General features: G+C 59.9%; 1 protein-coding gene across 2 annotated transcripts; it reads right to left on the bottom strand.

The window, feature by feature from the left end:
• Positions 1–155: 155 nt before the first annotated feature.
• On the bottom strand, positions 156–20,020 carry NR5A1 (nuclear receptor subfamily 5 group A member 1). 2 transcript variants are annotated; one of them, XM_039561908.1, is made up of 7 exons: positions 19,711–20,020; positions 17,548–17,666; positions 16,955–17,096; positions 12,750–13,390; positions 5,786–5,905; positions 5,122–5,269; positions 156–2,078 (listed from the first exon to the last, which is right to left on the bottom strand). In XM_039561908.1, the coding sequence occupies exons 1-7, from the start codon at positions 20,018–20,020 to the stop codon at positions 1,831–1,833; spliced, it is 1,728 nt and encodes a 575-aa protein (XP_039417842.1). In that variant the 3' UTR covers positions 156–1,830. The 2 variants fall into 2 exon arrangements, with proteins under 2 accessions (XP_039417842.1, XP_039417843.1); XM_039561909.1 differs by having other exon boundaries at positions 17,548–17,663.
• Positions 20,021–24,204: the final 4,184 nt, after the last annotated feature.

Below are 24,204 nucleotides of genomic sequence, written 5' to 3'. Positions count from 1 at the left end.
TGAATCGAAGGCAGCAGCAGCCTCCTCCCACAGTCAAGCTGTCCTGGTCCCACAAAGGCAGGCGATACCCCAGGAGAGCGCCCACAATCACCCAGCCCTCCCCGTGCCAAGCGCTAACCACAAGGGTTAGAAAGACAGTCAGAAAAGACAAAGGCTGCCATTTTAAATGAACTGCAAAATTTATTACAGTGGTTTGCTCCTGACAAGGAAGTTGGTAGCCTTCTGCCTGGGAAGGAAGGGGAAGGAATGGGGAAGGGGATGAGGGAGGAAAGGATGTGAGAGACAGAGAGAGACACTTAAGGACACTTCTCATTTTCTGAAAATAAAACGTCTTTTACCTCCCAAAACATTTTCTCCAGTTCTTTAAGTTCACAAAAAGAAGAAGGTGAAACCAAACCACAGACTTCAGGAGAAAAATGCACAAACGTGTTAAAGCGAGACAAACATGCTCTTGTGTGTCTAACAAGCTTCACAAACCGCGTGGCTCCGGGCGCAGCCTCTGTGGCTCCTCCAGGCACCGGCTCTGCAGAGCTGTGGTGGCCCCTGGGCACAAGGACATCCCCACCCTGGGGAACAAGCCTGAACAACCCCGGCCCTGCTGCAGAACCCCCAGAGCTGGGGGTCCGTGGGGCAAGGGCTGTGCCGGCCCCAGTGGTGGGGCAGAGGAGAGGAGAGCACGGCTGAGACGGAGAGAAGGCAGCAGTGAGAGTCCAGCACGGCCCAGTCTGGGGGGCTGCGACCCCCAGCGCTCCCAGTCCTGTCTGTGAGCCCCTGTCCTGTGACGGGAGAGGAACAGAGAGCTCTTTGCCTGTGGCTTCTGCACAGCCTTTGCTGTCCCCTGGGGACACGGCAGAGCGCAAGAGGGGGCCGGGAGGCCCAGCACGAAATGCAGGACAATCCTTATTCCTCCTTACCCACTCACTTGGCAGATAAATGCGGGGAGGGCCTGCAGAGCTCCCCAGGCTTCCCCAAGATCCTGGGCACGTGCTGGAGCTTGCACCTCCCTCCTGCCTGGCTGCTCTGCCACCACACCCGGGGGCAGGACAGACCTGTGCTGCCTGTGGGCAGCTCTGGGCTCTGGGCACTGTGGCTGCCACAGGCTGCAAAGCCAGAACTGCTGCCTCCAGCACCAGCAGGCACTAGGAAAATGCACCTCAGCTGAGGATTCAGAGCTGTCCATCCCTGCCTACCCTCTCCTGGCTGGGGCAGCTGCAGGACACAGAGCTGGCGGCAATTGGGATCCAGCATCTGCACCTTGGGGTCCTGGCACAGCCACCTGGGCCCGACATCTCCAGCCCAGCCCCAGCATTCTGTGTAGTTCCTGCAGAAATCCTCCACCTCCGTGTGTTCCCTGGTGCCCAGAGACACCTCAACCACCATAAAACCACAACCTGAAGGTGGTTCACCTCCCCTGTCTCCTGCCCTGTGCACGAGGAGCCCTGAGACATGGGCAGGGTTGGGGAGGGATGGCAGCAGTAAAGAAACAGCTGGTGGGGGCAGCAGGAGAGGAGCAGAAATAGGAGAAAAGCCGGGACAGGCTTTACCCTTCCTTCACGCTGCCAAGCCGGGTTGGCAAGTGACAGGTTTGGGCACCAAGTGTGCAGTGGAACTGGGGGTCAGCACTGCCAACGGGGCAGGCTGGCAGTCAAGCCATGGCCCTGCAGCCTCAACTGTCCTTGCTGTGTACGAAACCTTCTGGGGCGTTTCAATAGCAGAGGTTAAATAGCATCACTGAGGAAGGCAGGGGGGAGGCGGTGCCCGCCAGCCCCGGGCACCAGTCCTGCCCCTGCTGGAGGCACTGGGGCGCTGCCGGGTCGTGCTGGTGGCCGCTCAAGTCCGCTTGGCGTGCAGCATCTCGATGAGGAGGTTGTTGCAGGGCACCTCCCCGCTCAGGTGCTTGTGGTACAGGTACTCCTCAGCCTGCAGGCTCAGCGCCCGGACCTCCGCCAGCCACAGCAGCAGCTGGCGAAACTTGTCCGTGGAGTGGGGGTAGTGGCAGACCGTGTACTCCAGCAGCGCCGCGTTGGCCTTCTCCTGAGCATCCTTGGCCAGCGTGTGGTTCTCCAGGTACTTCACGTCTGCAAGAGGGAGGATGGGCATGAAATGGTGCCAAACTCACGTGTCTGTGCCATCCGTGCCACGCTGTGCTGGGTGAGCCAGGAGGGACCCACAGTCCTGGGTCAATGTCCCTCATGCATGAAAACACAGTGCAGGAGGGGACTACCCAGCCACAGGCTCTCCATCCCTACCCTACTCCCCAGGTCTCCCCTGATGCTGAAGACAGATTCCAAACCCCCTGGCAGTAGGACTGGTGTCTCCCTACCCTCACTACCTAGGAAGCTGCAAAGCCAGAAGGTGTTGCCAGCTGTGCCAACACACTGGGAGTCGCTGCCATCAGCCCTCTTTAATTCCTGAAGGTCGAGGAAGCGGCTGAATTAATTCCCTGATAAACCTGGTCTTTCCAATGTGGCAACCAGGCTCACCAGCCTGGAAACCCTAATCCTCCGTGCCTCGCCAGGGCCACAGCAGCTTCCCGTAATCCTGCTGCCAGCTCTGCTGCCAGCAGGGTAAGAAGCAGCTCAGCAGGCAGCGGCACCGAGGTGCAGGCAGGATCAGTTGTCCCTGCATGCAGATTTTGCTGGCTTCAGGAAACCAGCGCTGGGCACTGCCCCATCACCACCTACAGCTGCACACAGCGATGGTACCACACGCCTGCCCGGCAGAGACCTTGCTGCCAACCCCGGCACAGTCCCTCCAGGGCAAGTGGATTTAGTGGATTCACTGTGCAGGACGAGGTAATCGGGAGCGCTGCCTCGGTCACAGACCCGCTGGCTCTGCTGCCCACAGCCCCCGATGCAAGGCCAAATTCCCACTCATGGGCTGGGAACAGGGAAATCTGGGCACAGGGTCTGGCCAAGGCAGCTGGGAGTTTGGGGATCCCTTGAAGGGACTGTGGCACCCAAGGCTGCTGCAGCCCAGCAAAGCCGGAAGCCCCCGGGGGTCGCAGCCGGGAGCGGAGGCGTGGCTGGGGGCACAGCACAACCGGGGGCTGTGAGTCCCCGGGGAGCCCCAGCCTCAGGCCATGCCCGTGGCCAGCACGGGCACTGCGGGGGCAGGCACGAAGGGCACAGGTTGTGCCAAGATGCAGTGTATCAGACCACCCTTCCCTTTTCACTCTGATGGCACATTTGCTCCTATTGTCTCCTGCTACCCGGGCTGTTGTTATGAAATCTCTTTATCTGCATAAGGTTGTTGTGCATGTCATTAAAAAAAAGAAGTTATATTGATAAATGTCAAATCTATCCTCTGAGTTGGCTCAACAATAGCTAGTTCTACTCGATGAACTCACCTGGTTCTCTGAAAGACCCTATTCACTGTTTAATTGAATATTTGAATAATCTTTTCATTCCTGCAAGGAATAAAGAATGTTGTCCAAATAACATTGACTCACTTCATTTAGAGACACTGCAGCAGTTGCAAAGACTGTCCTGTGACAAAGCCTCCCATCACACATACAGATATGCCTGGGATTATTTCTATGCCCTCAAGTGTTCTTCCTATTCACAGCTCCTTTTGTTTGGGAGAAGCTGCTGATAAATTGCAAACGCTTAAGGGAATGTGGGCTATAAAAGCCTCTCTTCCTCCCCTCCCCAAGAGTAGCTGCTTCATGAATGTAAGTCATGAAATCGAATGATAGGTCAATCCATTAAGGCTCTATTAAGCCCTTCTGTAGAACAAAGCTAACCTGTGCCGTCCTCATAAATATTGCTATTTTGAGAAGCCCTAATTTTAATTAAATCTCTTTACCTGCTCAGGAGAGAAATCTATTTAGAACTCAAATGGCAGCTCTTGTGAGCAGGGCTTGGCTTTGACTGTGCTGTGGCAGAGTGGTAAATGTGGAAATTCTCTTGTTAAAGGCAATTACATCCTGCACATAATACACAATCCCGTTCCCTACAGCTGAGCCTGCGAAGCGCAAATTACTCCAAGTGAGCTCTGCAATATGGAGAGAAAAAGTTGCATTTGGGGCAAAACGATGTATGGGAAAACAGCTATTGGATTCCACGCCCTCCCTGAAAGCGCCTGCTCAGGGGAAGCCATCGGGGAGGACGCTGCTCCTGCTCGCTGTGCTGGGCCGTACCAGGGGACACAGGGGGACCTGGGGCAGCACGGGGGGACCTGGCCCTCCTGGTACGGAGACCGTGGGGCAGCAGCCAGGGGAGGTCCTGGCTCGGGGTACGAGCTCCCCCATCTCCTTCATTTCCCAGCCTGGGCACTGTTTGTGCCACACCTTATCACAGCTTGAGCAACGAATTATCGTGCCTCGTTTCTCTGGATTTCTAAACAGCTCCAGAGGAAAGGAAAGCTGAGGGAGGAGATGCTGCAGGTGCAGCTCCCACCGCTGTCCCTGGACAGGACCCCACGGATGCAGAAGTGCAAGCACAGAGCAAGGCATTGGAACAGGGACGGGGCTGGCGGTGGGGACACGTCTGCCGCAGACAGTGGTGGGCTCACCGTGCCAGCACCAGCACTCGGCTGCCACAGGGATCCCAGGAGCAGGAGCGGGCTCTGCCACCCCGGGGACGTTTCAGGCTCTGGAACAGCGCCCACGGCTCCGGTGTTATTTTGTCTGGGTGAGGTGGGAGCGTGCGAACCGCAGGCTCCGGGCTGAGCCTAATCAGGAGCGCCGGAGCCCCTGCCCAGCGCGGCGCTCGGGGCTCTGACGCAAATCCCGGGAGATACGGCCGGCCCGGCCGCGCTCGCCTCTGTCAACACGCCTGTTTTCCCTCTGCCGTATCAGCGCTTGTTTCCCTGCCCGGTGTGCTGGGCGAGTGACCAAAACAGGCTCCTCTTGGCCAAAGGGGTGACAATGTCCCCTGCAGCTGGAGCAGAGCTCAGCCCCGCAGCGGGAGACGTTTTGGACCCCGGGTGAGAGGGGGACAGGCAGGTGCCAGCTCTCGCTCCTGGCTCCTCATTAGAAGCCCCTTTGTCGCACAGCCGGACCCTGGGCTGTGTGTGCCCCCTCCAGCCGCGCTCCCACCCCAGACCCCACATGCAGCAGCACCGCTGTGACCCCAGAGCAGCTGCCCCTCGCCCCAGTGCCCCCCCGGCTGCACTCACCAAGGCTGAAGAGGATGAGGAACTTGAGGCATACGAATTCGTGCCGGTCCACTTGGAGCGAGTGCAAGTGCAGGACGAGCTCCTGCGCCCGCAGCACCAGCGTGTTCAGGATGGAGCCGGCCTGGGCTGAGATGGTCGACATGTCCACCTGCAGGGACAGGGGTGACATCAGCTGTGGCAGCCCCAGCCCCACCACAACCTGCTGCAGGGCACCTCACACAGGCCAGGAGCCGGGGCAAGCCCTGAGCACCGACTGAGAATTAGGGGTGTCAAAAAAAAGACTGACAGGTGAAACGGGAACACCGTTTAAAACGGGGGGGCCCTTCACAGGGTGCTGGAATTGAAGGAAACACATCTCCAAAAGCCACCCCTGGGGAGGGAAGGTGCCCCTCCTCACATCCCACCCCTGAGAGTATTTGTGGGGTTGTTGATCCTTCCATTAAGAAACATTATTCTCCAGAACCAGGAGCTGTGTGGCAGGATGGGACAGGATGGGACCTTCTGCACAAGCAGACCCAGAGTGTAACAACAGCACCTGTCTGCCCTATGCCGAGTTGGGCACACTGGGACAAAAGAAGGAAGTCACTCCATTCCCGCATGCAGCCCCTGCCTGTCCCCACTGCCTCTCCACAGCCCCACCACAGTCCCAGAGGCCATTTCTCACCTCCTGGCCGGTGACCAGCAGCACGCTGTGCTCCTTGCCGTGCTGCAGCTGCCGGTAGATGTGGTCAAACACCAGCAGCTCACTCCAGCAGTTCTGCAGCAGCTTCATCTGGTCACCCACCTGAAACAGAGTGGGAGCAGCACAGTTGACACCCACCGTGCTGCACTGCACAGCACCCACCCTGTGCCTGGCAGGCGTTCCACAGGAGGGGGGGTCCCCTGGGGTGAGCATGGAGAGCTGGAGCTGCACCCCAGAAAGGGGGACCCCGAGCTGGAGGAGAGGAGATGGGCAGGTGGCTTTGCAGAGCTGGCTTCCAAGCAGCTCAGCATGTTTCAGTGGCACTTGCTGGCTCTTTTCATCACGGGTCTTCTCCCACCAAGCACAACCTCCCCAAACTGCACGCAAATTTTAACAAAATGACTGTGGGAGGGACACAGGGTGGCTGCACAAAGGGCCTGTGTGTCCAGACAGCCCCTCTGGATACTTTAAAGTGAAAGAAGACAGTGCTCATCCTCAACTCCCTGCCCAGGATGGCAGGTTTGGGGGGGCAGCACGGCCGTGGGGGAGCCGCTGGGCGCGGGACATCGCCGTGCCCTGCAGCTGCCAGCCCAGCCCTGCCCACGCTCCCACACACGCACTTGTGATCACGTGCACTTGTGCACATGTGCGCAGAGAAACTCCTGGGATTGTCCCTGTGAGGAGCTCGAGCCAGAACACCGGCTGGAAGGGTCCTCAAAGGTCTCACAGGGCACTGGGGACCGCAGGCAGCACCAGTGACTGGCAGGATGAGCTGCCAGAGCCAACAACTGCATTTGGAAGAACTAAGAGCCCTGCCAGGCCCCTGGGCCTGGAGCTGTGGCAGGATGTAGGGCACGCTGCCTTCCCCACTGACCTGCCAAGAACCACCATGGGTCACTGGCTTCATTCCCTCGGCACTGCTCTCCACTGAACCCCAACTCCTTTCCACAAAGAACTGAACCCCTGCCCTGCCTGGACTCCCCTCTCCTGCAGGGACACTGTAGGGAAAGGGTTGGGATTATGGTACTGCCCCCACAACCTCCCTGCGAAGCAAATCCAGCACCAGCAGCCGAGCTCTGCAGGGCCATTGTGCTCCCCCTTTAATAGAGGGAAGACAGATGCAGCATCACAGGGCTGGATAATGCCCTCGTTTTGCTGAAGAGGCTGCAATAAACCTGCGCTGGGAGATTGCAAAAGGAATAGAAGCCAGATGAGAAAGAGCTTTACGGTCTCCGAGCCGGCGCTCCCTGCGAGCCGCTGGGATTTGTCTCTCGAGTGTGGTGGGTGACCAGAGCCGGCCGTGCGGCAGTGCAGGGAATGGGATGAGGTGGGAAGGCAGTGACGGTGGCTGGGCTGTGGCACCGCTCCTGCCCGATGGCACCAAGCCGCCTGCAGGGCAGGGCCGTGAGCACTGCGGGTTTGCCGAGGCCGCGCTCGCCCCTCATCCCCAGAGCAGTGCAGCAGCCGCGGTGCATGGCCCAGCACCGCAGAGCGTGAGGCCCCTGTCCACCTGCTCGACAAAATGCTGGGAAAAAGCTCATTCTGCACCAAACCAAAATGGAGACTTTCTGCACCCTGCCAGAAGGTGAGTGGCCGCCTGTTACGGTGGCCAGCGCCAGCAGGGAGCTGGGGCCAACCCAGCTGCACAATCCCGGCCGGTGCCGAGCGCCTCCGCTCTGGCTCAGTCAGGGCGTTGTTTTGGAAGTTCTTTCCTGTGCCTCATTCCTGAGCGGGATGTGCTCCAGCAGGGAGAGACAGAAGGTTTTGCCTTGAAAACCATTTATAAAAATTAGCTTTTCCAAAGAAAGCACTTCGACAATTTTGAAATCTTATTTTCTGCCTTTAAAAATTGCTAATCAGCTTCTCTCAAACACTGAGGGGGGTTTGGCTGCCTCCCTGAAGCCCCTCAGCAGCACATTTCACCCTGCATGGCTGCTGCAGGGCTGTTCCCTTGCCAGCACACTCCGCCGTGCTGCGGCGCTTCCGGGGAGCGTCGCAGTGCACCAGAGCCACATGGCCGTGGCACAGAGGGAATGCGCTTGGGAGCATGATGGGGTGGGCTGGGGGCTCTGTGGGCTGGTCAGGGCTGGCTGGGGTGCACGGAGTCATCCCCAGCACCAAGCTGGGTGTCCCCATGGCCCAGACAGCCCGCACAGCCCTGCTCCAGCACTGGAGCTCTGCTGCAGGGGGCTCAGGCTGGGGTCACCTGGCTGCACCCCGCCCTGGCCTGGCCTGCTGGGAGCAGAGGGCTGCTAATGGAGGGGCACTCAGAGGCAATCAATCCTCCCAGCGAGGCGGCAGCACACACGCTCGCCGTTAAAAGTTAAGCAAAGGATCTTCCTCTTTTAATGTCAAGGCTTTTCCACAGAGTGCTTTATCAAAGGCCTGATGCAAGCTGTCTTTGAGAGGCAATTTTTATCTTTTTTTTAAAGCGAGCATTTAACCCATTCACAAAACACACAGTGTAACCCTCCCCACACTGGAAGAGCAATCCCTGATGAGCTGCAACCCACAGAAATTGCAGTTCTCTGTGGGACCGACCGGGTCTGGGGTGGTGCAGAGGGGAGGCAGGGCATGCAGAGGCAGGGATGGTGCTGCCCGGGCACAGGGCTGCAGTGGGTGTAGTTTTAAATCTTCTGCAGCCTTCCCTGTGGGTTCATAGGTACAAGGTGAGGAAGCTCCTGTGAGTGTCGGGGCTCCCCAAAATGTGCCCAGGCTACACAGGGACAGCGCAGCCCCACAGTGCTCACTGCTCCCTGCACGGCTGGTTCAGGGCATCCCCCACCTCGGGTGCCACCACTTTAGGAAGGAGAGTGACCCACCAGCAGCCCTTCTTTGGCAGGAAACCCTGAACTGGTCCCAGGACATCCATCCCCAGCCACAGGCACAAGCAGCACTTGGATGCTCCCAGCTTGCCCCCACCCCACAGATGCCCTCTGAGCCTCCTCCCAGATCTCAGGTGCAGGATTTGCCCCTGGGCATGGCACACATCAGCACTCTGAGCCGCAGCCCCAGCAATTACTGAGTGCCAGCAGGACCCATCACCTTGGCTACTGAGAAGTGCCAAAGTGGATTAGTGTCCACCAGCCACCCGAAATGGAAAACCCACACACATCCAAGGTGTTAATGGTCAGTGCAGGTCCCCATTGCCATGCCCAGATATCACCACGATGTGCATCTTAAAACAAATAACCATCAACAGGGTGGCTAGCCCAGGATCCCATCTCCCTGCTGGCTCCCCTGCTGCTGCAGCCCTGGCTGCGTGGGCACCACAGCTCTGCAGGCAGGGTTGTGCTGGCTGGGACACCACAGGCAGGGAAGCGTCACATTTCCCCCAGTGCATGGGATGCTAAACATTGCTGCAGCATCCATGACCAGAAGGAGATTTTAAATCTGCCAAAAAAGCTCTGGCCAGTGGCCAGGAGATGGGGTCAAGATGACCCACATGTTAAAGGCAGAGAAGCAACTGACTGCAAACAGGCTTTGTCGTGGCTCTGAGATCTCGAAGCACGACTGAGGGAGAGCAGCCCAGCAGACAGACCCAGTGAGCACAGGGATCCCTGGGTCCGTGGGAATGGTGCTGCCCTCAGCATCCCCCCCATCGCTGGAGCTTGCCTGTGGATGGGAGGGTGGTTTGCCCCAGCCCCTGGGCACAAAGGGGCTGAGGAGGGGGTTGGCATCATCCCACCACCCTGCGGCTGCGCTGTGCCCCGCCAGTGGCTCAGGGACCCGCTGCACACCCAGCCCAGCCTGGCCTTCGGGCTGAAACTGTGGCAATTTGTTTAACATTCCTGGCTGCTCATCCCAATCTAAAGGTCACTGCAACCCTGTGTACACAATATTGATATGTAGGTATGGCAGTGACACCTATATAAACCAGGTTGTGCAAGGCATGTGTGTATAAAGCACGCCAAAACCAGACACAATGTGAGTGTGCAAGCGCACGTGTGTGCACATCCCTCTCTCTGTCTCTCTCCATATACATATAAAAAAATTACATCTGAAAGGACAAAGTTGCCTGAGACTCACGACCCAACAAAATATATTTCACCCCCAGCCCATATTTTTCTTCCTGAAAAGATGCTGCAAATCTTCCCTCAGTCCTGACACATCTCATCTAGACTCAGTTAAAGTTCGTATTTATGGGCGTCAGCGCTGACCTCTTCCACCTCCGCCCGCGCGGCCTCGCGCCGTGGCTGCCTGGCCGGCCCTCGATAAACAAGCGGGCCCCCAAATCCCCCTCTGCCGTGCAGCGTTATTAGTCTTGCCTCCGAAGGCCAGCGCAGTCCGTAATTCTCCTCCTGGTGACACGAGATGAACGCCGCGACATCAGTCTCCCAGCGGATTGGCATGGGGACCCTCGTTTGTCAGTGGCAGACTGACAGAATTACTGGCCCTTAAATGAAACGATATATCTGGGAAGTTAAATCTGTTTTCAATCTGACTGCCCCGCGCCTGCGGGCGGACGTGGCGTGTGAGTCGATGTCAAGAGGCCATTAGCCCCTGGCCCCCCTCCTTCCCCGGGCGCAGTGGTGGAGCCAGGGGGGCTCTTCCCAATGTCCCCCAGCCCAGCCACCGCGCCAGGAGTGTTGGAGACAGTCTGGCCCTCACCAGGTTGCTAGGGTGGGAATGGGAATGGGAACAAGACTGGTCAGCTCCAGGGGAAACTGCTCCCACTCTCTGCAGGCAGGGACCAAAGGCTTGTCCTAACCAGGCGTGAGCCAGCAGGTCCCCATGTCCCTGAGGATTTGCTCCTTTGTCTCCAGGCTCCCTGTGAGGCCCCAGGGAGAAGCCAGGTCTCTGCAAACAGCCCTGTGGAAGGAGCACAGGGGTGCTGGGAGGGCTCAGGCAGGGCAAGCCATGATGGGGCAATCTGCCCACACCTCCCCTTCTCACCTGCCTGCACCTCCTCCCCGAGTAGTGCCAGCCTGGCAGGATGCCCTGGAGAGCTGTCTCAGCACAGTGCCTTTCCAGCCTGGATCCCCACTCTGGCCTCAGCCAACAGCCCTTCGCTGCTGGGGCTGGGGACTGTCCCCTTCACGCAGACCTTCCCAGGGGATGGAGAGGGCTGCTGGCATCCCTGCCCTGAGGAACCCCGAGCACGCAGCGGGGACTGCTGGTGCCATCAATCTCGGAGATTGTGAGGTTCCTCCACGCTGGCTTTAGGGCAGAGCCATAAACCCTGTGCTAGCAGGAGTTCATTTACCGCCCCAGCAGCCGTTTGCTTTTATGTGCCAGGCAGGAGCAGGAAAGGGGATTCAAGATCTCAGACCTACTCCTGCTTCCCACTGGCTGCTCTCCCATTCCTGAGGAAAAGCCACTGCCCTGGCCAGGGAGGATGCGCCGTGCCAGGTGGGCAGGGGGCAGCCCCAGCACCGCCTGTGGGGACACTGGGGACACCAGGCACCTCCGCTCTGCGCTGGGGCTCGGAGCTGCCCGGGGGTCTGTGCACAGGGGGCAGTCAAGGACGGCGATGCCACGTTCTCCCTCTGCCCCTGGAGCCAGGGTGGGCTGTGGTGTCCTGCAGTCCCCGGCCCTGTGAGGTGCTGGGAATGCACCCCCCAAACACCATGTGGGTGAAGGCAAAAAGCATGAAGCCCCAGGATGGCAGGGATGGATGTGGGCACCCGCTGAGCACTGAACCCCATGTCCTGAGCATGGCAGGGCACATGCCCTGCTCCCAACAGGACGCTGACAGCTCTGCCCAGGTGAGGCCTGTGGCACTGCCATCTCCCCAGAGTCCCACGGCAGGAGGAGAACCCGCCAACACCGATTCACACAGGAACAGCCTATTTTGGTGGCGCAATCAGGCTGACAATGGAGTTACAAGGCTACACAGCTATACAGCTGGGAACTGAATTTACACTGTTTACAATATCTCCTGCAAAACAACAACCACCCTGTTCCCAAAATCCAGGCTGGACACTGATATGATTGAAACAAGCCCAACCCACCCCCACAATGCCATTTCCTGACACTGTTCTGGCAGACGGGGGCTATTTTGAGCCACGAGGCTCAGCCACACTCAGCCCCATGGCACAGGGAAGAGCCTGGTCCTGTCCTACCGCACAGTCCCACTGGAAGAAGGTGGTTTTGGCCAGAGACAGACAGCACAACCTCATGCTGGAAACACAACAAAGCACCTGAGTTTCACAGCTGCCCCAGGACGTTGCTCACTGAGTTTTGGCCATGTTGCAGAATTTTCTCTCCCATTTTTGCACCAGTTTGGGATCTTAGGTCAGCCCAGGACATGAATGGAAAATTTCTGAAAGCTCAGCAAGGTGTGCAGGATGGCAGAAGGTGCCCCAGCCCTGCTGACCCTCCCACGGCCCCAGTAAATGTTCTGGGGCATTTGCTAGAGGGAATGTCCTGGAAGGATGGAGGTCAGCTCCACATCCCCCAGCTGGGCACACTCATGGGCTGCTGGCAGCAGGCACGGCTGTGGAGCCCGGCTCTGGGTGTCCCCTGCCCCAGCCAGCCCTGCCCCGGCTGCCCGGCACTAATAGGACCCACCTGACCACATCGATTTTCCTCCTAAAGGCAGAGGAGAGAATTGTCTCAACTATAATTCCTCAACGTTACATTTTTCAATTATATCTTGAGCTTGACACCACAGTCACTCTGCCGGCGATTGCCTCAACACCTGCCCCCGCCGTGATGAATCTGAAATCATTAGCCCCACATGACAGTGCGAATCGCTCCAGCATCGCGGCTGGGCCCAGCAGCTCCAGCTCTGCCGTGCAGGGAGCTGGGAGCAGGACTGGGATGTGTCAACAGATCTGCAGTGATGGCCCCGGGCTTGTGCCCATGGGTGTTGCCCTGTCCTCACAATATTTCACCCTCAATCCTGCCCACAGCCACATCCTGTCCTCACATCACAGCAGCCTCGATCCTGCCCACCTCCCGTTGTCCCCCCAAGAGCAGCATCCGTCCCCAGAGGTCCTACCTCCAGCTCCTTGAAGAAGATGCAGCTCCGTGCCCACTCCACAATGGAGAAGAGGGTCTGGTCGGCCATCTTGCACATGAGGCCGAAGGTGCTGAGCTTCTCATGCCGGCCTTTGCCCTGCTCTTGCTGCAGGCAGGACAGTATCCGTGCCTTCACCTGGGCCTCGTCAGGCTCCAGCTGCAGCAGCTTCAGGATGACCTCAGGGATGTCGGGGGGGGAGCTGCTGGGGTAGGTCTCTGGGTACATGTAAGCAGGCACAGCCTCATGGGCATTTGTGTAGTGGTCAGGGTACTCGGACTTGATGGCGCGGTTGGGGAAGGAGGGGTAGTGGTAGCCGGGCAGCGGCGCGTGGCCGGGCACAGTCATTCCCAGGGAGGGCGTCCCGTAGGGGCTGCGCTCGTAATCCACGGGTGTCAGGGCGGCCGGGTTGGGCGGCAGGGTCTTGGACATGGCATGGATGCTGTGGATGGTGGAGGACAGGCTGTAGTCGCTCTGCACAGGGGACATGATTTGAGGCACAGTCTCCAGCTTGAAGCCATTGGCACGGATCAGAGCTTTCTTCTGCTGCTTTAAGGCACGGTCCCGCTTGTACATGGGTCCAAACTTGTTCCTCCCTCCACGCATCCGGTCTGCACGGACAGCTGGAGACAGAGAGAGGGCAGAGACTACAGTGAGCCCACATGGAGAGAGACTAGGGCTTCCACAGGACACAGAGTAAACGCTGGGGGACATGACTTAGTGGCAAAAAGGGTTTGTGGGGCACTGGGGAGACCTTCCCAGAGAGCTGACGGCAGGTTGTGTCACTCCCAGCCCAGCCAGTGTCACCCTCAGAGCCTCTGGGGATTGCAGGAAAGAAGACACATTTGGCTTTCACTACAAAACGAGCTGGGGGATAAAGCAGCTTTCATTCCCCGTGGGTTGAGGGGGTAGCCCTTAAAGCCTGAGCAGAGCAGGGGGTTCGACACCCACTTTAGTTTTAACAACCCCTGTCACTGGACCAGCCCTGGGATTTCCTTGTTTCTGCAGAACCTGGGACCGCACAGCCCCCTCGGGACCCTGGTTCCCTCCACCCAGGCTGCACGTGCTAATTCTCTGCAAATCTCTGCCCCTTTGTCGGGCAGCACGGCTGGCAGGTTCCAGCGGGTGCACTTCACCCCACTGGCCTCAGGCAGGAGGCTGCCAGCGCCGGGGGTCCCAGCCTCGGTGAGGGCTCTGCCGGAGCATCCCGCTGGCAGAGCCCCTCTGACGGCTGCAGCAGAGCAGATGCTCCCACCAAACCAAAAAAGCCCCAAGGATCTGCCAGCATGCAAGGGAGTAGGTGCTTCTCTGCAGCAGGAGCCCTGCTAAGCTCCGGGGGGCTGCTGCCCTGGCATCCCCTTGGAAGAGCCTCAGATCGCTGGAAGGCAGGAGCTGGGGGCTGGACGGCAGCGCACAGGCACGGAGGAGAGCGCCAGCGAGAACAGACTGCAGCGAGCATCAAAGGCAAAACCCCTCTGCTGGTTTGTGCTCCTGCTGACAGCCAGAGGGTCTTGCTTTGCGTCTCAGCTGTTACCTCTGCCTTTCTTTTGCCTACTTATCCTGGGGCACACAGCCAGCCCCCCCCGGAGAGCTGGAGCACCTCCCCAACGCTCCCAAGGCAGGCTGGAAAGGCGGGAGCGTGGCCGGGAGCAGCAGCATTTCCAGGACGAGCAGGAATGTGCTCCCAGGAGAGCCGCCCTGGCTTCCTCCCTCATTCTTTATTCATGAAAACAGCATCTCGCTGGGAGCGGGCTGCCAGCGGCAGCCTCTGAAGAGAGGGGTGCTGTGGCCCCCGCTCCTGAGAGCCGGCCCACACCTCTCCGGGCAGCAGAGAGCTGTCCCGGGGCAGTTCCTGACTCGGGTACAAGGGAGGTGGCCACACTCAGCATGTGTGCACACCCCAGCCGAGGTCCGGCACAGGCAGGCGGGCTGGGAGCCCGAGCTGGCACAGGCAGGTCTGGCAGCCCTGGCCACACATCCCAGAGCCAGAGCACACGGAAAACCAAATCTCACACCCCCTCGAAGTGACATGTTCCCACCACTGCCCGAGGTCGGGCTCAGTGATGACTGCATCCCAAAGCAAACCCCTGTGACCCTGGGCAAGCATGCACAGGCAGGGACCCCCCCTAGTGCTGACTGCACTCCCACACACAGCGAGAGGTGCTTGCAGTTCAGTCTCACAAACCCTCCAGAGGCAACTGCATACACCTCCTCCCCTCTCCCACCAAGAACACAAAGGGAGAAGAGGCCTTTTAATTCCCTCCTGCTCCGCTTTTCCTGCCATTTGTGCTACACTTGGGATTGGGAAGAACTTGCCATTTGCTGTGTCCCAGCTGACAGCTGAGAAGCAAATGATGCACCCTGGCCTCCAGGGCAAGGGGGCCCAAGTGGAGCCACCCAGGAAGCACCTGCACCCCCATCAACTCTTCCAAAACCATCTGCAGGTGACCCCCGAGCCACACACCCACATGGTGGCAGGAGGGATCTCCAGCAGCCCTGCTTCTGACTCCCACTGCCTTGCCTGCTCCCATCCCAGTGCAGAGCCCTGGCTGGGGCAGGCTGTTGGCCAGGCTCTGCCTCCCTTTGGCCACCTCTCTTTGCCTGGGCAAGGCCATGAAGGGTGCCATGGGTAGTGCCGCAGGGTGCCCAGGGCTGTAGGCAGAATTGGGCCAGGGCTGTGCTTCTCTCCCTGGGCAAGTTTTGCTGCCACCTCCCTTCAGGCACTTTGAGGGGTGCCTGTGTCAACACTGTGCTCCCAAAATCAAACACCTCGGGGTTGCTCTTGTCTTGCGGACCTGTAGACTCACCTCCAAAGCATCACCTCAGATGCCCAAAAATACTAGGAGCTGTGTTTTTTACCACAAAAGAGGTGGTTCCATGGGAATATCACCCTTGGTTGGGTAATTGCCTTGTCTGCCCAGCTCTGCTAAGGAGCCAACAGCAAGAAAATACACAAGAAAAGGCTGTTGGGATAGCTCTGGGACCAAAGCACCTCCACGGCGAACACGACAAAAACTGCTGGAAAGGGACAAATTGAGACCATGCCTTTTCCTCCCAGGCACCCTGCCTATCTGTCGTAGGGTCCCCAGCCCCTGCCCAGCTCCCAAATCCCCTTGCGACATCAATCAAAACTGCCAGAGCATGCACCGAGGGATTTAGGGCACCAGTAACTCCAGCCCAGGGAGGAGAGTGGAACTGGGATCTGTTTTGGAAGCCAGCCCACGCCGGGAGTTCGCAGGGGTTGAACGTGCAGCTCGATGTTGTGTCTTACTCCTGCGCTTCTGCTCGCAGGCTCCCACCCCGCTCCCGGAGCGAGCGGCCGCCCCGCCAGAACATGAAGGACTTTCCGATTAACCGCGCTGTGTCCCGAGCAGCGAGCCCGGCAGCCGAGGGGCTCAGCCCGGCAGCCGAGGGGCTCAGCCCGGCCAGGGTCGGGAGGGAGGACTCAGCCCACTTCCACCCGCTGCAAAACGCAAACGATTTCAAGGGCGAAGTGGGGAGGGGGCGGCTGACTCTGGAGTGGGGGGCTCCTTCTGCCTCTGCCTTTGCTCTGCCATCCCGCACCAACGACCTGTCCCCCAAATATATCTCGTTGCCGGATGCTGAGCATTGTGGAACCCGTAACACGCGGCAACACGGGCTGTCGGGGCCCGACTCTGATGTCGGGATCCTCTGCGCCGACAGGAGAGAGGCTGTGGGGCTGGAATCGCCCCCTCTGGGGGTCAGAAATCCGTTAAACTAAATGTCACCGAGAGGAAAAATATAATTTGTGGTGGGTCTGCGGCAGTTTTATTGCGATCCCCATATTTTTAAACGTTTTCCTTAAGTCTCCGCTTCTGGAATTATGTGCTTAAGGAAAACAATAATTTATTTGCTATTTCCCAACCTTCCTGCCAGCAAAAAAAAAAAATCCTGGAAAGTTGAAGCCGTAGCAGCAGGAACCCCGGGGAAACAAACAAAATGAAACAAGGAAAAGAAGGAGACAACGCGAAAAAACGATTTTTTTCTTAACTTGGGAGGGCAAAACGGAATCGAAGCGGCGGCGCGACTTACCACCCCGGGAGGTGGCGGCGGCGGGGACAGCGCGACCGGTCCCGGCAACTGCACAGTCCCTGCACAGTCCCCCCAAAGTCCCCGGCCCCGCCGCCGCCCCCCGCCCCGCCGTGCCGTGCCCGGGCCGTCCTTACCTTCCAGGCGCATCCCCACGGTGAGGCACTTCTGGAAGCGGCAGTAGGGGCAGCGCTTGCGCTGGGTCTTGTCGATCTTGCAGCTCTGGCTCTCGGTGCAGGTGTAGTGCTTGTTGTTCTGCACCGTGCGCTTGAAGAAGCCCTGCGGCAGCGGCGATGCGGTGGGCACCGACACCGGCATCCCGGCACCGGCATCCCGGCACCGGCACCCCGGCACCGGCATCCCGGCACCGGCACCCCGTCCCATCCACCCGCCTTCGGCAGAGGCTCCCGCCGCGCTGGGGGCTCCCGTCGCGGCCGCGCTCCCCTCCCACCGCCGGGCGCGAATCCGCCGCTAACGAAAGCGGGCGAGAGAAGCCCCGCGGCCGGTCCCGCTGCCCCGGCCCCTGCAGAGCCCCCTCCCCGCTCCCTACACAGCCCCGGACCCCTCTTCCCCGTGCAGCGCTCCCCGCACAGCCCCGGCCTCGCAAGGCGCCGGTCACGCAGAGCCCCGGTCCCGCTTCCTCGGCCCCGCACGGCCCCAGCTGCGTTTCCTCAGCCCCGCACAGCCCCGGCTCCGCAGCCCCGACCCCGCGCGCCCCGGCCGAACCTACCTTGCAGCTCTCGCAGGTGAGCAGCCCGTAGTGGTACCCGGAGACCTTGTCCCCGCAGACCGGACAGAGCTCGTCCAGGTCCTCATCATAGGAATAGTCCATCCCCTCCAGCGGCCCTGCTACGGGACGAGCCGCGGTCAGCGGGACGGGATGGGAAGGGGACGGACGGCGACCCCAGCCCCGGCACTGGGTGCGGACCGGGAGTGGGCGCGATGGAGACCGAGCGGCAGGTGCGGGAGCCGGAGCTCTTTATAGCGCCTGGAAGAGCATCTCCATGTTGGTGCGGGCTCACGGCCAGCCCCCCGGGGCTGGGGAACCTCCTCTGGGAGAGCGGGCGGCTCGCGGCGGCGGGGACGGGGCGGGGGCGGAGGGACCCGCCGGCCCGGCCACCGGGAACACGGCGGCTGGGCTGGGGAGAGGCTCGGCCAGGCCTCGGCAGCATCAGGGTTTCCCCCAGGGACTCCCCCAGGGACAGGCAAGGGGCACTGCTCTGCGGGAAGGGGCGCAAGACCCTCCTTGCTCCCCCGCACCATCTGTGGGGAACAACAAGCCCCCCAACCTCTCTGGAGTGTTCGGCCTGAGAGAGGCAGGACCTGCTGAGAACCAGGAGTCTCAGGGCTGGAGCAAAACTGACCATGTCTGGGCATGAGCTTGCTCTGCTCAGCACACAGCCCTGAACCACCAGCTTTGTCAGAATATACGATTACCCCACACCAGCTGCCCCTGCCAGCCCAGGGAGAGCTGTGTGGGGAGCACTGCGGTGTGCAGCAGCTCCTGAAATCTCCTCTGGGGCCACCGCTGAGGAGATGAGTTTGGACCTAGCATTGGCCACCCCACCTGGAGCACCCACTCCGAAAGGTGTCGTGGTCCGCCTGTCAGACAGCAGGTATCAAACCAATGCTTCACAATTAGAGTTTCTTAATGAAATATTCCATGACGGCAGCAGACCAGCACAGGAGCACCCTGGCTCCTGGCATGTCCCGTTTTTCAGGACGCTCCCAGGCCTCACGCCGTGGCTCAGGGCTTGGCTGTGGGGAGCTCGAGGCTCCAGCTCTGAGCCAGGCACTGGAGCTGAGCCCGTCCTGCAGGGCTGACCCACTGAGTCAGGGGCCCTTCATGGCTAGTGCAGAGCCTGTCCCAGCATAGCAGGAGCCTGCTGCCAGCACAGCAGCACTGGGGCCTGAGGCTCTGGGTGCCTGGAGCTCTGGCACAACTGAGGTTTGTGCTGCTGGCAGTGCCTTGTGAAGGAAAGGCATGGCTGATGGCCCAGTACGGCTGATCCTGCCAGGCTGATCCCGCATGGCTTGTCTTGAAGGGCACATCCCACACACCTCATCCTACCCAGCTCATCCCACACTCTCACCCCACACACCAGCTGCCCATGGGTGCAGTGGGTAGGAAGCAGAGTTGGCAGGGAGAGCAGCAAACAGGAAACGGGCTCAGTGGAGCATCACTCCAGAGCCACCAGGAATGGAGTCCGGGCTAAGAATAGCAGCGGGTCAGCCGCTGTTCGGCCGGGAAGGAGCGCTCCCACCACCGGAGGAGCCCCTCGGCCATGGCCCCCACACTCACCACGAGCTCCCGGGGGAGCTGCCAGGCAGCCATGGAGCAGGACCTGCCATCCGGGAAGAGGAGCCCAGGAGGGGCTCTGGGTCGGGAGAACTGAGCAAACACTGCGAGGAACAAAAGCAACTCGGAGCCGAAGGCTGTGATCCCTGCCAGCGCGGGATGGCGACAGGATGCAGGCTCAGTCAGCTCCAGGAGTCAAGGGGTCCTGGATGCCTCCCATGCTCGCTCCAGGGTGCGGAGGCTGCCTGTGCTCCTACGGGCAACTCCCAACCCTTGGGTGACCGGGGACCCCCAGGCAGTACCAGCTGGGCTCCCGGAGCCCCTCAGCAGCCAGATCTGTCATTTCTGAGCCGATGGGCCAAGGCTATGGTGAGGCCTCGCTCCACTGCCCACGATCTGCAGAGCCGCCATCCCCACGCCCGCTGACGGGGACGGGACGGGAAGCAGAGGCCCACACACGACTCTGGCTTCCTCGTCAAGCCCTGCCGCGTCCCCAGCTCCGGCCTTGGCCGCCACCACGCCAGGGAATGGCGGAGGTGGCTGGGAAATGGGTGGGATGGGGGACCGCGGTTCCCCCCACGGACTCGTACTCACCGCGAGGCGGCTGCACGGCTGCTGTGCGTGGGGCCGGTGGGTGGGAGAGCCTCGCTCGGCCACCGGCCAGGAGCTGCGTCCCGAGGAGCCTCCGTGGGGTATGGGTACCACTGCCCTGTCCACGGTGGGCTGGGGGATTTATGGGGACCTGTGTCTCTTGGGAAGGTGTTGGGGCTCTGGCTGCGCACACGCCGCCCTGGGCAGGACACCGGCCAATCTCCTCCCCATGGGGGCCAGGCTCAGCCAGGATGGACCCACTTCGGTGCCTTATTGGCTTCTGTGGCCACGTGACCATGCTGAAAAACATCATAATTAAGCTACAAAACGCTGCCCATAAACTAGCATTAGAAAGTGACAGCGAAGATAAGTGGAACCCCTGCAGCAGATAAGGCGCCCCGGGAGGGAGACCCTGCAGGGAGGTGGGGGGCACAAGTGCCCCAGCACCCACGGCCACCCTGATTTACGGCCCAGGGCAGGAGGGAGGGGGCTGAGGGCACGGGGCAGGTCGCCTCTGGGAGGAACATGAGCCCACCTCACCCACCCAGCATTGGGGTGCAGCCAGGGCCTGCTCAGCCCTGAGAGGTGTCCTCTGCAGGGGAGGGTGGGAGGAGGCTCCTCCATGCTCAGGGCCCCACTCCCAGGTCTCTGGGGCTCACAGAGCCACGGCCAGCAGCTCTTCATTTGCCAGAAGAGCACTCACAGAAAGCCAGTGCCCCTGGGCCTAGGCAGCCAAGCCTTGGCTGTGTTTTTGCCATGTGTGGTTCCCCGTGTCCCACTGCCATGCTTGGTCCTACCCATGGGCACTGTGCCAGCAAAACTCGGGTCCCAACTGCCCTGTGCAACACAGGAGCTGCAATGCCAAGGCAAGAGGCTGCATGAGAGACCCTCCCATCCTTCCAGAGCAGGGATCTTCTCCCACTGCTGGCCCCGTGCTCTGACCATCCATCACCACAGTGTCTCCCCACATGTTTGCACAGTGTCCTTCTCTCTGCTTCATCCCACAGCGACGACAGCCTCGAGAAGGGGTGGCTGCCTCAAGCCCCACACCAGCCTAGCAAAGGCTGTGCCACGGCTGTGCTCTGGCCAAGCAGCTGCTGGTAACCAGGGTGGCACAGCAGGACCCACAATCCTGGGATCGGGGAAAGGCTCATCCTCTATATCAGCACAGCCCCGACATGGTGCGATGGTGACGCGCCCTGCAGTATTCCCATGCAGAGTGAGGGAAGCAGTGAGCCCCTGGTGCTGCGGGGAGAGGAGTGGGAGTGTGGGCTGCACAGCCCTGCTTGTTTTTTCCTTGCTTTGCAGCTGAAGAGAGGAGAAAAACTAATGAAAACAGAGCTCTGGAAGAAGCGCCAGGCCTGGAGTGGCTTCCGCCCCGATCCCCAGCAATTATCAGCCACATGCCAGATGTTCCGACGCGATGCCAATGTCAGAGAAAATAAATCTGTGTCAGGTTCAAGGTCCCTGCCGGGCCGGCACGCAGCGGCTTGCGGCTCAGTGCCGCATGAGGCAGGACAGAGCTGCGGGCCGGCCGCGGCCGCTTCCTCCTGCCAGGCATTGTTCCCCTGGGAAGCCCCGGCCTCACACCGGCCACTTGCTATTTTTGCAGCAAGGTGCTTTCGGGGGTAAATACGTCCCTGCCGGCCTTGGGCACTTTCCTCTGCGCGGGCCCTGGCCAAGGCTGTGGCCTGGCTCCTGCAGTGGGCGCGCGGCCACGGTCAGGGCCAGTGCATGGGCCGCGGTGCAGGCCTGGCTGGTGGCACGAGGGTGGAGTTGGGAAGGCCACGCTGAGTGGCCGCACAGGCACCGGGTATGGCCGGCTGCAGGCAGCCTCAGGGGTTCCTGGGGACAGGGAGGAGGTACAGACAGGTGACATTTTGGAGGCCACAGCACCTAGGAGGGAAGGATGAGGTGGGTCTGGCTTCCAGCAGCACGGGATATGCTGGGGAGGGGATGTTCAGGGCTGAGGATAGGCCCCAAAGCTGCTGCCCTGATGCAGTGCTGTCCTGGCCAAGGGAGCAGCACAGCTCTGTGCCCTCGATGGGCTCAGGCACTGGCACATCCGTCACCAAAGCTCTGGCTGTTAGCTTGGAGACTGCCCTGTCCCATCTCCTTTCCTCATGGCCACGGCGCAGCCGGAGCCCACAGATCCACACCACCCGCTGTGGGCCGCAGTATGCTTTGGCTCCTTGCTGGTGCTTAGCCTTGATGCTCAGCAAAGCATATCTCCTGCTCGGATTTTATCTCCATCCACTCAGCTTATCGGCGCGGGGCAGCCCTCCTGCCTGCGCCACGTTCCCGGAGCGTGCCTGCAGCAGGTGTGGCCAGCACTACTGTCTGCCAAACGCCGCTGCCTGCCCGCAGTCCCTGACTCCAGGGCCCACGCCGATAATGCGCGCGCGGCGAGGACTTTGGCGATAGCGTTCCCATTGACATTACCTTGTCCCCCGCATTCTTCCGATGCCACACACGCCTTCACTCGGGGCGCGAGCGGCCTGGCCATGGCGGCGGGTGCAGATGCTGTGCAGGCAGCACGGGGAAGCGCTGGTGGTCTCCTCCCGGGGGGACTCATTGAAATATCAGTCACATAGTTCTGCATAATTGGGACTTGGATGCAGCCTCTCTTTATGTTTCCTCTTGGCAGTTGCCAACAACATGAAGCACTCCTGGGTCAAAATGACAGCCTTTTGTTTACTATTCCTGCTTATGTGCCTCATTTTCTTCAAGGATAAGAGCTCTTTATAGGAATCTTTATTGTGATGAGGTTAGCAGAGAGAAAGATTTCTCTCCAGCTTTCTCTCTCTCTTTCACAGCTGATTAGCAGGGTCGGCCCACGAGGACAGTGATGTGGAGCACAGACCCAGCACTCGCCTCAGGGTCCCCCGAGCCATGAGCCATCCTCTCCAGCACAGCCCCAACCTGCTGGCCTCCCAGCACCCACTCGTGGCACCACTCCCCTCCTACTCATGGCAGGCTGCAGGGAGGGGATCCACCACCCCAATAAAGGTACTGCAAAATCCAACTGACCCCAGAGGCTTGGACAGGAGCTTACCCACAGCACACACCTCCTCTCCATGCTCTTACAAGCCCAGCCATGGTGAACCATTCTTCATCTGACCCCTGCAGTGGTGACCAATCCCATCAAACGCATCTGCACTCGGCAAACTGAGATGTGAGAGACTTGTGATGGACCAGACAATGGAGATCCACCAGTCTGCTCCACTCAGAACTCTGGTTTTCAGGTATGAACTCCAAAAGGACAGTGACTGGGTAAGGGATAAGGAGAGATGTGGAAGCAGTTGGTGACAGGATGGGGAGAAGCTCATGGAATAGACACGAGCAGGGTGGACATCAATGGAGAACCTTCCCCAACTCTGGAAAAAGCCCCATGGGACCATCCCAGCAGATCTTTCACCCACTGCTGGACTGACTGTGCTGCTGCAGGGAGGTGACCCAGCTGACCCCACAGCCCTGTCCCAGCCAGTGCCCATGGGGTGACACACTCCTGGGAACAGCCACTCCTGTCAAGAGGAAAGCAGCTTACCCTTGAAAGTTACTTTGCGAAGGTCAAGAGTGGGACTGTGACAGAGCAGCCTGACAAACGCATCTCCCTAAGTCCTTGGGCCCGATAATGTATGTCCCATGCAATGTTGACACTAGTGATCCACCAAAGATCAGGTTAACAAGTTTGACGTTAGTGACAGCGTGATTTGTTCCGCGCTGGCTCTGAATTCATAGAGCCGCTGGCCTTCGGTGATAAACTATTGCGCCGTGCACACGAGGCTGTGGCAGTTGTCACCCGCCAGAGCACCGAGATGAAAAGGAAGCAGAGCTCTAATCAAAATACAGTGGTCAGTAGGGGTTGAGCTGAAAATTAAAAGGTGCTGGTACTTTTCCCACTCCAGCCTCGCTTTCCAGGCAGCACCTCATGCCAGCACGGGGTGAGGGGAGAGGCTGCCTTGTCACCTCTGTGCAGCTCCAGCTTCGTTTGAAGGTGAGGACAAACCCATCACCCCACGTGCACAGAGCATCCTCTGCCACCTCCCGGGGAGCCCCACCACTGCCAACCTTCAGGGATCCCTCACAGGGAATAAATCCTGGGTGGCCCGGTGTCAGAGTGGCTGGAGCTGCTCTGCGGACACCGATGTAAATAAGGAAAATAACGCAAGGAGAAGGCAGGAGGCACGAGAGCACTCGGCGGAGGAGCAGGGCAGCGCGGGATGGAGGCGAGGCCCCGTGGGAGGGAGCAGCAGAGCGGGGCCGCTGCTCACCTGGAGCTGCCCCTCGTGGCAGCAGCTCCCAAGTGGGCCTTCTGTGCACTCCCATATGCAGGAGCATAAACATGGAAAGTGCTGCTGAGGCTTTTAACACACACCCACCTCGGCAAGACAAGGGATTGCTAAACCACTCCTGCAGTTCCTCACTCCAGAGCGCACTCCTCAAGCATCTCCAGTGCATTTGCTTGTTTGGATTGCACCTCCTCCTGCATGCCCT

This window comes from Corvus cornix, chromosome 17 (assembly GCF_000738735.6).
Source record: "Corvus cornix cornix isolate S_Up_H32 chromosome 17, ASM73873v5, whole genome shotgun sequence".
Lineage (NCBI taxonomy): Eukaryota > Metazoa > Chordata > Aves > Passeriformes > Corvidae > Corvus > Corvus cornix.
The sequence above is the reverse complement of the archived record's forward strand: the minus strand, read 5'-3'. Positions and strand labels throughout refer to the sequence as shown.

Bases quoted from the DNA above. Each gene is read 5' to 3' on its own strand.
- NR5A1 (XM_039561908.1), bottom strand. From the start codon at position 20,020: ATGATGTTTTTCAGCATGGTCACGTGGCCACAGAAGCCAATAAGGCAC. The intron at 17,097-17,547 runs GTAGGTTCGGCC...CCGCTGCCGCAG, and splicing joins TCACCTGCGAGAGCTGCAAG to GGCTTCTTCAAGCGCACGGT. The intron at 13,391-16,954 runs GTAAGGACGGCC...CTCTGTCTCCAG, and splicing joins CGTGGGGATGCGCCTGGAAG to CTGTCCGTGCAGACCGGATG.